This window comes from Crassostrea angulata, chromosome 4, assembly GCF_025612915.1.
Source record: "Crassostrea angulata isolate pt1a10 chromosome 4, ASM2561291v2, whole genome shotgun sequence".
NCBI classification, from domain to species: Eukaryota; Metazoa; Mollusca; class Bivalvia; order Ostreida; family Ostreidae; genus Magallana; species Magallana angulata.
This window is the reverse complement of record NC_069114.1, coordinates 568,032-580,586: the sequence shown is the minus strand read 5'-3', so window position 1 is coordinate 580,586 and position 12,555 is coordinate 568,032. Positions and strand designations below refer to the sequence as shown.

The 12,555-nt window shown below is 35.3% G+C and overlaps 1 protein-coding gene and 1 pseudogene across 1 annotated transcript; one reads left to right on the top strand and one right to left on the bottom strand.

Moving 5' to 3' along the window:
* Positions 1-402: 402 nt before the first annotated feature.
* LOC128179337 (leukocyte elastase inhibitor-like) lies at positions 403-2,558 on the bottom strand (annotated as a pseudogene).
* A 6,251-nt stretch (positions 2,559-8,809) lies between these two features.
* LOC128179336 (zinc finger MYM-type protein 3-like) lies at positions 8,810-10,483 on the top strand. Its single transcript, XM_052846734.1, has 2 exons — positions 8,810-9,996; positions 10,085-10,483. The coding sequence occupies exons 1-2, from the start codon at positions 8,868-8,870 to the stop codon at positions 10,345-10,347; spliced, it is 1,392 nt and encodes a 463-aa protein (XP_052702694.1). The 5' UTR covers positions 8,810-8,867; the 3' UTR covers positions 10,348-10,483.
* Positions 10,484-12,555: the final 2,072 nt, after the last annotated feature.

The window sequence follows — 12,555 nt, the reverse complement described above, 5'->3', positions numbered from 1 at the left end:
CAGGCTTTCTGTAGTTTATTTGCAAAATGCCTTAATTCATAAGTATAGATCCTTTCTCTATGTTCATTCCAGTATTACATTGTAGTGCTTTTTAGTTCATCGAAAATCCCGGAATGACATTCATTTTAATAACGTATAATGGAACTTACCACGTGTAATTCAGGAAATATATCTGAAATGCAGACTGGATTTAATTTAGTTATATTGTCATACATAGTTTTATTTTAGCAATAATCGAGGTAAGCGTGTATTGAACCTTGGCGCCAGTCAAAAATAACTTAATTTATTGATCTTTTTTTATCCCAATAACTAGACATGTTTACACATATTCACAGAAATTCTCCAGGAATGAATTATTTTTAAGCATATTTCTTGAATATTTTGTAGATTCACTATTGCTTTTTATTTGCAGTGCCTTCCTGTATCTGAAATCTATTAAACGATAGTTCTCACAATTTCCGAAGATTCTTCAAAGGATTTTATCAATAGCTCAGAAATCGAATTGACATTAAACCGAATAAAATACGTCCTTTCAAGGCGAAGCACCTTACATCCGTCTTGATAGCACTATCACGTTAATCAGTCCATTATGCAAAGTTTTTTTCAATTCACAACATCAATAGGATATATCTTTACAAAATCAATTATATTTTTTGTATTCAGTTTGGTTATTTGTAACAGGATGGACTATTCCAAGTAAAAGGGCGGTAAGCCAGATTGTCAATGCCTTCCAAAACGCCTTGGAATAACCCGGTATGGTCTTATTCCTTCACCAATCGATCAATAAGTTTAATTTAAACTCGGAACGTTTTGTCTAATTTTATCATATTGCTTAAAGCCTGAAGGTCATAACAGATTAATAAACCGATAGTTTTTGAGTTCAAATATCGGTCATGTCCCCGGAAAAAACGATTCAAACCATTAACATACTGATGATATAATGCAGATTTTGGACGTAATTTGCTGTCTTGAAAGCACATTGATAGCCGTAATTAGTACATGAACAAATCATATAATTATGAAAAATGTATAAATAATGGGACATAAAATATAGGAAGTGTCTCTACAAACTAGTATTTATGTAGTTTAAAGACAATAATGTTCCCTTTTGTTGATACCAAAAGGCATATAAGTATTTGATTTTTTCTTCAACAAATTTTCTCTAAGTTTTCTATAAGTTTCATCTTTGTACAATTTTTCGATACCTATTACAGAATAATCATCAACATTAACAACAAAATCCGCAAGCAATTTATACAAGAACATGTAATATGCAATAACCTTGTATTATAAATTTTAAAAATGTGTTTGTTCAATTTAAAATATGGTTTACAAATCTACATGCGATGTTTCTAGTTGGTTGGTTTCAAGAAGCGACCGATAAACAATACAGTCCCGGTCACATTTTCTCTGATGAGAAAGAGGAAGGGGTGGTCCGCTTTAAACACCATTGGTTCTGGTGGCATGCACATCTGAATCATCCAATGTCCTGTGATAGCGGCAGCTTCCGTTCCCTCCTCGTTGACCTCAACAAACGCTTTGTGAATGACGTCAGATACCAAAGTGTCATCTTGCGGGTTTTCCATCATGGCGCCAAAGTCGGCTTTTTTGGTAAATATATCGATGATTCCCATCCCACTTAGGACTTTATCCAGTTGAAACGAGCTCTCCAGTTTAAATTTCGGTATGGAGACAATGACTCTCTCACGGAACATTTCCTTTGTTAGTTCCCGAAACGCGTCGGCTGACAAGTTGGATTCCAATGTCGGCAACCCGTCAACTTTGTTCGGAAGAACGATTATCATACTTAATTCTCCCCCTTTGTATGGAAGATTCAGAACTTGGCAATCCAAGGATCTAGACATACCAATCTGCCATGTTTTCGTTCCCATATTCATCATTTCAACCGTGCCCAACTCTGTCTTGGATATTTGAAATGGTTCTCTCTTTGTATTCGAGACCATGAACGCATTTTCTCAATCCCCTTTGAAGTAGATAGCATTGATTAGAACAATTAGAGATTTTTGAAGTTGTTCTTCTGGAATCAAACATTGGATTTTACCGTTGGTCTGCTCCTCGACCCAGGTGTTGATTCGAGTACTCGATGCTTTCGGGTCTCCCACAAAATCCAACAATTCTATCTCACTGTGATAATTCTCCAGCGATTCCTTTTTGTACGACTCTTTGATCTCCAGACCGAGTTTGGAAAATATCCGGTTGGCTATGGCGAGCTTTGCCCCGTCCCTGGACTTGCTCATCAGAGTGGCGTGTTGCGTTTGATACGCCTGGTGGGGGTTAGGAACTCCCGCAACTCCCAGTACCTGTTTTATCTGCTCTTCGGATGCCCCTTTGGCGCCCAACATCGCGAACATAAGAGCTGCCGATATACTGTAGGGGGAAAAGAACAGATTCTCGCTCTCCTTGCATAGAACTCGATACAATTCAAAGGAGAAGTCTGTAACTGCACCCTCCATGGTTTTCATGTTTCTCAAATAAAACTCCAGATTAAATGAATTTTAACTAATTTGCGATCCGACAAATTATCTCAAGTCCTTCCGTTTTTATCACGATTACGGCGTAATTTCGTCAAAAATGAATATTGTACAAATTTATTAATTAGTTTTTTATAATTCTTCCGCACTATACTATATTTACCTACGGTACCGGATGCAATATTATACTCTCTCCCAATTTCCTCCCTCATCCACTTCCGCGTGCAATATTGCCTTGGTATGATATGATTGTACAGCATGAAAATTGCGTCTACATGTATGAAAATTACCATACCGCTATTTTACCCTTGTGCAGTACTTAAGACATGTCTTCAAACCTCAGGGAACCATAAATTACGATTTAAATATCAGGCATTTTCAGCAGCGCACTACGTGAGCTTGAATGCATGCTAGGATGCTGCCAAACTATCTTTGTTACATGTATGAATCTGTCGGTTTAGTTTGTTTTTTACCCGCGCACTGGTTCATACAGTTCTTTATTAGGGTTATTTGAGAATACTTTTCAATCCCCTTACTGTATATGATAAAGTTTAGCATATATGTGACTTTGCAGTCAACAAAAGAAAGAGAAACATGCTGGTACACAAATAATCCGACGGAGAGCTCTGAGAAAACATTGTATATCCCCAGGATTTGATCTTTGTATTCCTGAGTACAGGTACAAGTACCAGGTTTTCGAATGACGGATACAAATGCGACATGCATGTACATGTATTTATATTCGAACTTGAGGAACTCCCCCGTCTTCTTCCGTGTATGGGAGAACTCAGGGCCATGTTTATACTCGTTTTTAACAAATGTTATAACAAACTTTTTGTTTAAATAAAGATTATTTTTAAGGACACAAAAGAAAGTTCGTGATTAACTAGGTTGTTTTGCGGAGAACGTTAACGTTTAATTATATATAGTTAATTCATAGCTCTATAGAAACATACGGACTGAAATCAACACGCCCCGTTTATTGGTTGGTCAAACCCTACAGTGACCCAAGAAAATTCACGGACTGTTCGAAATAAAAATGATGATGTCGGATTCAGATTCGGTTAGGAGACGATTTGGATGTTTCTTTTAGCTAAGATACTGATGTATTTACATACTTTTTACAGTCAATTTTTAATTTGTAAAAAGTAAAATGTAAACATAAACAATTAAATGCTTTCTTTGATGATTCAAGTGGGTTATGAATGTAGCAATCATTGCAGAAAAAAATATTATAACCCGCATTTGCGTTACTGTAGATTCCTTATTTTACGCGAGTACTTAATTCTGCGATTCAACGGTTTTCCATCAAATCGCGAGAACATAAAATCGCGATTGCCGAAATTTTATCATAGTTTTATGTAAATTACAGATGTCTGAAAAATTAAAAGCTAGATTTTAAAATTCGCAAGACAGGCTTCTCGCGATTTTACGCGGATATTAATTCCTCGCGTTTAATTAGGAATTTACAGTATGCAAAGGTATTCTTATGTATAGATTATAATAACAAGGCCGACCACAGTTCGAGTGCGCATGGCTTGGTGCATCTTTAAATTTCATGCAGCCGAAGATGCAAATTTTTAACTTTCTTTTGAATTGTGTACTTATACAAAATTAACATTTTATGTAACGTTTAGTCGAGATAGTATGACTTTATGAATTTGATAGGTTAATTGGCGCTTGTAAATGCGTCATCGCTTTTCCGGTTTCTTAAACTCTGATTAAAGCCCCCCAAAATAGGATTACTTCATTTTGAAGTCGGGATGGTAATTTATTTTAAGCGTACTAAGAGAAACATATTAACACTTTCAGTGTTAGGTCGTCAAGAACTATTTTTTATAAGCCAAATTGATATAAACCACAATAAGACAAATTTTTATAATGAGAAAAAATAAACTTTGATAATATCTCTGGACCAAAACACTAAGCAAACATTTCTTAGAATATCATTTTTTTGTGATTTTTTACAATAGTTTTCATCTATTTGAAAGTAAAAGAAATCCTTAAAACAGAAAAAAATATGCGGAAAACACGAAAATTCAACCCTTTTCAACAACATAGGGTTCTAAGGTGTTAACTGTCGAGTCGACCCCTAGGGAATCAGGGGCTCGTAACATAAAGCATGCTAAGATTTTGACTTAAGTAGGGTCATAAGTAGGACTTAGGCGGATCTTAGGAGCTACATAAGTCCGTCTTAAGTATGTCTTAAACCGTAACATAAAGCAAACTTAGCAATGTCTTAGCTAAGTCATCCTTATGTTAAAAAAAAACCCCGTATTTTTCATTTCTTTTGTCGAATTTGAATGTATTGGTAATAAAATCATATTTTATAGATACACGTGGATGACATCTTTGATACTAGATGGGGGTAGATGTAAATGTACATACACAACATTCAAGGTGGCATGAGTATATATACGTATACCTAAATATATACATAAAATTTTAAACATAACTCAAAGCGATGGATCTCGGGCAATATATTCAGGTTATTGTTGTCGCTTCTGTTTTGACGAATATTTACTATTTTAGTCGTTATCGAAGACTGCCTGTGGGGTAATATCGCGAGGCCGTAAGAACTTGATATAATTATATAGTGGATTTCTTTTTATCTCTACTTTTTTTTTTGTTCTACTTCTTACCTCACCAATAAGGCAATTCACATATTCTGAGTATGATTTCTTCATTAAGTCGATATATTGAAATGAGGCAATCGTCGTCATTAAAATCGCTGAGGGTTTTTCTGTCTTCAAACATCCTTTTTTTAATTCCTCAAGTTTCGGAAGTTTATATATGCAGTTACTTCTTGTAAACCGACCATTACGTGTTTACAACCTATTTAGCAGTCCACTTGCATACTACTGGATTATGGAAAATGTGACAGATCATTATGACCACTGTTAATATTTATATCAATCAAATCAAAAATATTAATTTTATATTGATGAGTATTATGATATTTATTCTGTGTAAATATCATAATGTGATTAATACTCTGTAATCATATGTTGAATTGAAATAATTAACAATAAGTCTTTTAAATGTGTGAAAACAATACTTAAGACATACTTAAGTCACCTCTACCGGCCGCCTAAGTTTTGGGTAAATTGTCCTAGCTAAGCACTCTTCTAGTTACGGACTTAAGTCTAAGAATGTACTTAAGTCCTACTTAAGCACTGTCTTAGACTTAAGTACCCTTTATGTTACGAGCCCCATGGCTGTAAGTAAATTATTTTTTTTAATCTTGAAATAATTGATATTATAGTGTTAAGACTACATGCAAGGAATTTTTCAAAATATTAGAAGTAGATTAAAAATAATTAGACAAGCCTCCTTAAGAAACGTCAAAATTCGGATTATTTCTATATCAAAAATAAACCAAATAGACAAAACTTTAGAATTTGGATTATATCTATATTAATGATTAACTAACGAAATTGTCATTGTACAGTCTATATGTTACATTAAAGTTTTAAAATTCAGAGAATTTAAAACTATCTATAACAAAATTGTTATAGATAGTTTTAAATTCTCTGAATTTTAAAACTTTAATGTAACAGGTTATAATTTCTGAGTGTTAACTCAGCACAAGTTAATTTTTCTATTTTTAGCATTTTAGAGTTACAATTTTTATTTCAAAATTTAAATTTTACTTATTTTAATTGCTTTGTTTTTTTTCTCACTGTTAAAAGTTAAACTTTATTTCTTAATCGAGGAAATTTATTGGTAGCGTTTTACTTTTTAATTGTATAACCATGGCATCTAAACAATTTGACACTTTTCTGGAAATTATTTAGTTACGACAGATTGGCGGACAATAAGTTAATTTGTTAAATAAACTGACAAATTCCTCGTTCAGGCAAACCTTTGAAGATAAATTCTTTGTGTTATCAGAGCGACACTTTAGCGACTCGCGAAGATTATTCTATTTTCATTACGTCAGAAAACTTATTTACTCATTTCGGCTTTACTTAATCTTCTCTTTGTTATCATACGTACATCGAAATTCATCTAATTGACTATATCACCTTTTTGGCCTTTAGTAATCAGTGTCAGCTCGTAGAAGAAATTCTGTGAAATTAGCCCGCTAGCCTATCCTGATTGGTCAATGAGAGCAATTCCAAGTTAAGCCGGATGGTTGGTGAATTTACTTAATTCACTTTCCATCCGAAGTTTAAAGAATAAAGAACTTGTTTTAATTTTACGGAATTGTTTCTCTTTTCCATTAGGTAAGCTTGAATGAAATGTTATCTATTTTCAGTAATTTAGGTTTTCCTTACAGTATTTTATTATATTTTTCTATTGCTAATTTTGATAAATTTTAGTTTGTTTTGTTTAAAATACTTAAGAACAATGATTAACTATATATTTCTTATTATTCGGCGGAACTATGAATTTGTCATTCCAGAATTTTAGTTTTCATTTCTATAAAAGATATTTCGCGTCATTGTTTATTATGCCATGATACTTAATTTTGCTTCATTTCGTTTAAATGTGTGATTTTTATTATTGAATTTCTATGATGTTAAATGCTGTTTTTATAAAGTTTGAATTCGCCGCGTAATTATTGTAAACCTGTAGTGAACTCTTCAGTGCGAGAAGGTGAATTTAAGAATCGGTAGAAATTCGTCAGCTAAGTAATATTTGTAAGTTATTTCCTCTTTAATTATTTAATGACAACAGTTTATATTTTGTTTTCTAGTTTTCTTGCATTTTATAAGCGTTATGCATTTTCATACTCACTGGCGTCGGAAGCAAATAATGTTGAAAGTGGGGGGGCTAAACTTATCCTCAGGAATATTGAGAAAAAAGTAATTCCCAAAATCATGGAAATCCTAATCCGTGGGGGGGGGGGGGGGGGGGGAGGGGGACTATACCTCCATAAGAATACTGACTTAAATTTTTTTTCCAAAATCATGAAATTCCTAATCCGTGGGGGGGGGGGGGGGGGGGGGGGGGGGGGGGGGGGGGCTAGTATGCTTCTGAATCCAACTTCTCAATCTTTCAAGGTAAATTTAGGACCAATAATCTTTCCTGCGAGAAAAAGTGGAGAGGCTGAACCCTCTATCATGCTATGTTTCTAATGGTTAGGTATAACTTTGCAAAAAAAGTGGGGGGCTAAGCCCCCCCTAGCCCCCCCGGTTCCGACGCCTATGATACTTATGCGGAATTATCGATCCTTAGATTATAAGCGTAAAAACGATCTCGCTTTCTCGCATTGCGGTGTTTTACTACAGGGTGTTTCGAAATATGTTTTTGTTTTAATGCACTTTCCATCCGACGTTTAAAGAATAAAGAACTTGTTTTAATTTTACGGAATTGTTTCTCTTTTCCATTAGCAACCAGTAGAAAGCCGAGTGGCATCCTACCAACCTATTCCCCAACTTAATCATATTCACAAACAGAGAAAGTCTCTGTGTGAAATATATATTCACCGTAGTTTTCCCAGAATGTTCGACCTTAAGTCAAGCACGCGAAATACTAGTACATGTATTGACAATTGTTAGTGCTTGAGAGCGATATCAATTAAGTATGTCATTCTTAAAAAGGTTTTGTTCCATTAAAGGAGAAAACATGTTTAATTATGTCAAAATCACTTCTTCCACACTTCAGCAGGTACTGCAGTGGTCATCGATTTAATGCAAATTATTTCCACTCACATGACTCAATCCGTCGGGGTGACGGTTCATGAGGTACATAATATTTACAAATGTAGGAATAATGTCAGAGATACAGTGCAAATTATAGAAACAATGAGGAAAAAGTACACATGTTCAAAGAGGACAGACATATAGAACCATTTTAACAAGACCTTGGACTTTCGGTAAGATGTCACTATATTTTTTTTGCGTCAAAACAAATTGAAAATGACGCTAGTTTCAAGTGAAATATACACAGATTGCACAGTCTCAGCTAAAAAACCTGACAAATCATGTTGATTTCAAAGAGCAATGACTGAGTGGGCAGCAATGAAATAGACAGACCTACGTCATAGTGTTGTTTTACATAACTACCCAAAGTCCAAGCTCCTGTTAAAATGGTTCTAACAATTTTATGTATAAATGAACAGTTTTTCTATGTTTTAAAGTAGGCTTTGGTTTTCTACAAAATCTAGGTTATAAGTATTTTGTTATAGTTACATGATGACACGAGAGCATGTACGGAATATATCGCCTCACTTTTTGGCACGAGGGGGCGGAGCCCCCGAGTGTCAAAAGGTGAGGCGATATATTCCGTACATGCTCGAGCTGTCAATCATGTAACTGATTTGTCCAATGGTTTTGGCACATTTTCCCGCCATCCGATGATATTTTCACTTTTTCCCGCTCTCTGGTACAAATTAAATGCGCAGTTTCAGAAATTCGGTGGAGGAAGATGGACGTACTCGGCGACTCCGATGACTTGATTTTAAGCCAAGCGCTTGAATCTTTTGAAAACTTTGATGAATTGGACGAAAAAGATGTTGAATTTGGAAACTTTACTTTCGACGTTGATGAATTTTTAAAGGAGTTAGAAAAACAGGATAACATTAAAACTGAACAATATGACGTCAGAACCGACCCTCCGGAACGTTTCGGCAAACCAGTGAATTCTACAGAAATAAAGGAGCTTCACAAAAGTCAGGAAAGTACCAATACACGACGCAATACATCTTGGGGAGTTAAAGTTTTTGACGACTGGCGAAAATCGAGAAACGCTAATTCAGGTTTAGATATGCAACTTCCTGATTTACTATCGTGCAGCTCACAAGATTTAGACCATATTTTGTCCTGCTTTGTGATCGAGTGCCGCAGGGCTGATGGTAGTCCATATCCACCTAAAACCTTGTACCAGTTGTGTGCTGCTATTTTAAGATTTATGCGAGATAATGAAATCGACTTAAATTTTCTTGACGGTAAAGATATGCGTTTTCGGAATTTCCGCAAAACATTAGATGCCCGAATGAAACAACTCGCCACGGAGGGAATAGGTGTGACAATTCGACAGGCGGATCCAATTTCCCCCGAAATGGAGAACGCGTTATGGGAAGGCGGACATCTGGGTATGAAAACTTCAGTTGCACTTACCAACACAATATTCTTCTACAACTGTAAATTATTTGGGCTCAGAGGTCTTGATGAACATCGTTCATTAGTGACGGAGCAGTTCAAGCTCGACAAGATTAGTGACAAAATGTTTATTACATTTTACGGTCGTACTTCCAAGAACTTTGCGGGGGGATTAAATCAGCGAAACCTAACTGCCAAGGAAGTAAAACACGACTGTGGACCCGACGGACCTCGGAATTTATTTCATGTGTACCAAACTTACATTGACATGGTTGGACCGGGAAGCATGTACCGTCGTCCATTAGCAGGTGAGGGACTGAAGTATTCCAAGCAGGTCATGGGAGTAAACAAACTCGGGAAAATCATTAAGGATATGTGTAGTGGGGCTGGCTTCCATGGGAATTTCTCCAACCATTCGGGCAAACGAACATGTGCTACAAATCTATTTCAATCAGGTAATATTTCTCTCTCTCTCTCTCTCTCTCTCTCTCTCTGGCGTAGTTTTTTAATTTTCTTTTGTATTCATAAATTTTTATTTGTCAGGAATAGAGGAACAGCTTGTAATGTCCAGAACAGGACACAGAAGCACGGCAGTTCGGAACTACAAACGACCAAGCCAGGAACAACTTAGTGCAGTAAGCATGGCGCTAAATCCACCGAAATTGGGCTCGGAAGAAAACGAATGCGCGGCAGAAATCGAAGCCAATAATAGCAAACTTCCAAAGTTAATGGTTGATCCAATGCGCACCCCAATGATCAACATTACAAACTGTAATGTCCATATTTTTGATGCAGGAAACAAGTAGGCCTAATGTGTATATTGATCACGTAACATTTTAAAGAACTGTTCAGTTTTTGTTTCAAACTGTTAAAGAAACAGAACATTTCAATTTTAAATTTTCATTTTTTTTTCATGTTTACAATTTGTTGAATAAAGTTTGTTGCCAGTATTGTGTTTTCTTTAGCCAATCGCCATGAGGGGGCGTATCTAATTAGTATGCAAAAATATCACATATGTGATATTCAAATAACAAAATTGTATGCGATATATCAGTCGAGAAACATCAAAGAAAAAACACTGCACCATTGGACAATGTCTAATACATGAAAGAGCATCAAATTCAAACATAAAGTGCATTTCGTCGGGTATTTGAATATTATTACATAAACAGTACAGCATCTTTCATTAAGAGGAATGCCTAACTATCTATCAGTTTCTACGGAAGGTCGATAATTTTACTTTCGAAATTTTCAGATCCAAGATCGAGTTATTCTTATTGTTCAATATGCGTGGCGTTTGGAGATTGTACAATATCAGCAGACCATTTCTACACAAACTGATCTTTGAGTCTTTGCTTGGCAGCATATATTTGTAATCAATTAAATATTTACAATCATACATTGTTTATTCTAAATGTTAGGAAAATCCACAGTTATCGAATGTAACCAGTGTAAGTAATAAATGTTATTGTTTCAGTGTTTTTAATTAATTGTGTGTATGTGTTTGTTTATCGTATGGCGCCCTGTCCATGTGTGAATGTCCACGTGTGTTTGTTTAATATGTTTACATGGTGTGACGTGACGTGATACCTGTTCGACCTGTTTACCTGTAGATGTTTTCTATTTTTAACCACATACTAACCTTCCCGCTAAAACCATAGTTGCCCGCACACTCGGCGCTACACCCTTAAAGGGAACAGACTTATGTATAATATAGAGTACTCTATGAAGCTGAATACTTGGCAGTGCTTGGAAACTATAATTATTCAAATGCCTATATTCTGTTATAATTATAATAAAGTGTACATGTAATCGCAAATGTTAGTAATATTAATAAATTTATTGTATGTTTTTCGTATAGATATTTGAAAGTATTAAACGTATATATAGTCACCCTGTATGACTGTGTCAGTTAAGATTTCTCTACCGACCTGGACTACACAAAGATAGAGTACATACAGTCAATCAATGGATTCTTAAAAATGTCAATATTATATTGGGTCAACAAATATTTGTTCAGTATATAAATAATTTTATTTTCTTGGCCGGAGAGCAATTTCGCCCATTACGTGACCATTCTAGAATATAATAATAACAGATAACGGAAACCTTCCGATTTCTAAACAAAAACATACATGATGGAGTACAACTTTTTAAATTAATCATTTTTTCAACAACTTGTCTACATAGATAGTTTTTTCATTTTACTTTCTAATATCTAGTCAGTAATGTAAAATACCAACGAGTGACCATACTATGATATAATATATGATAGTAGTTTGCAGACATTAATGAAATTGATGGACAACCATCACAGTCTGATGGGTAATCCATTTACTGTTCAGCCTTTTCTTTAAAAAAAATCGGACTTGATACAAATGTATATCATTAAAATAACACTCTTGCCCTCCAGTATTAAATTATAATTCTCTATAGTTCATCGAAAAACAAAAAAAGCACATGTACATGAACATTTATATTCATAAGGGAAACGTCACAACGGACGAAGAATACAATGGATTTTACCATAGTAAATTGGGAAATACATCTTATATCTGCAGACTGAATTTAATTAATAGCGAGTGCAGATCGCCGGCGCGCAGCGCCGGCGAGCGAAGCGAGCTTTAAGAACCAGTGTGCGCGGGAAAAAGAACGAGCTAAACCTACAGTTCATCAAACAAAAATTTTTGTCTACGTCCCATAATGCTCTCTAATGTTTTCACCCGTGGTGCTATGCCAAAAATGGCCGACTTTTAATTCGTAATTCACGGTGGACACGTTTCGAGTACCGCATATGCTTTGGCGAGACTCAAAAGATTTGTTGCATGCTTCCATACCTTCGTATTGAGTCGAGAAACGTAAACAAAGACGAACAAAGTCATGGATGACGTCACAGTGCACTCGCGCTATATTTCCCGCGAAAAATTTAGAGGTGGATCAAACATCTGTAATGAGTGTAGTGGCTATTTCAGTATAGACTGCGATACCTGCCTCATTGACAAATGATTTGTTTT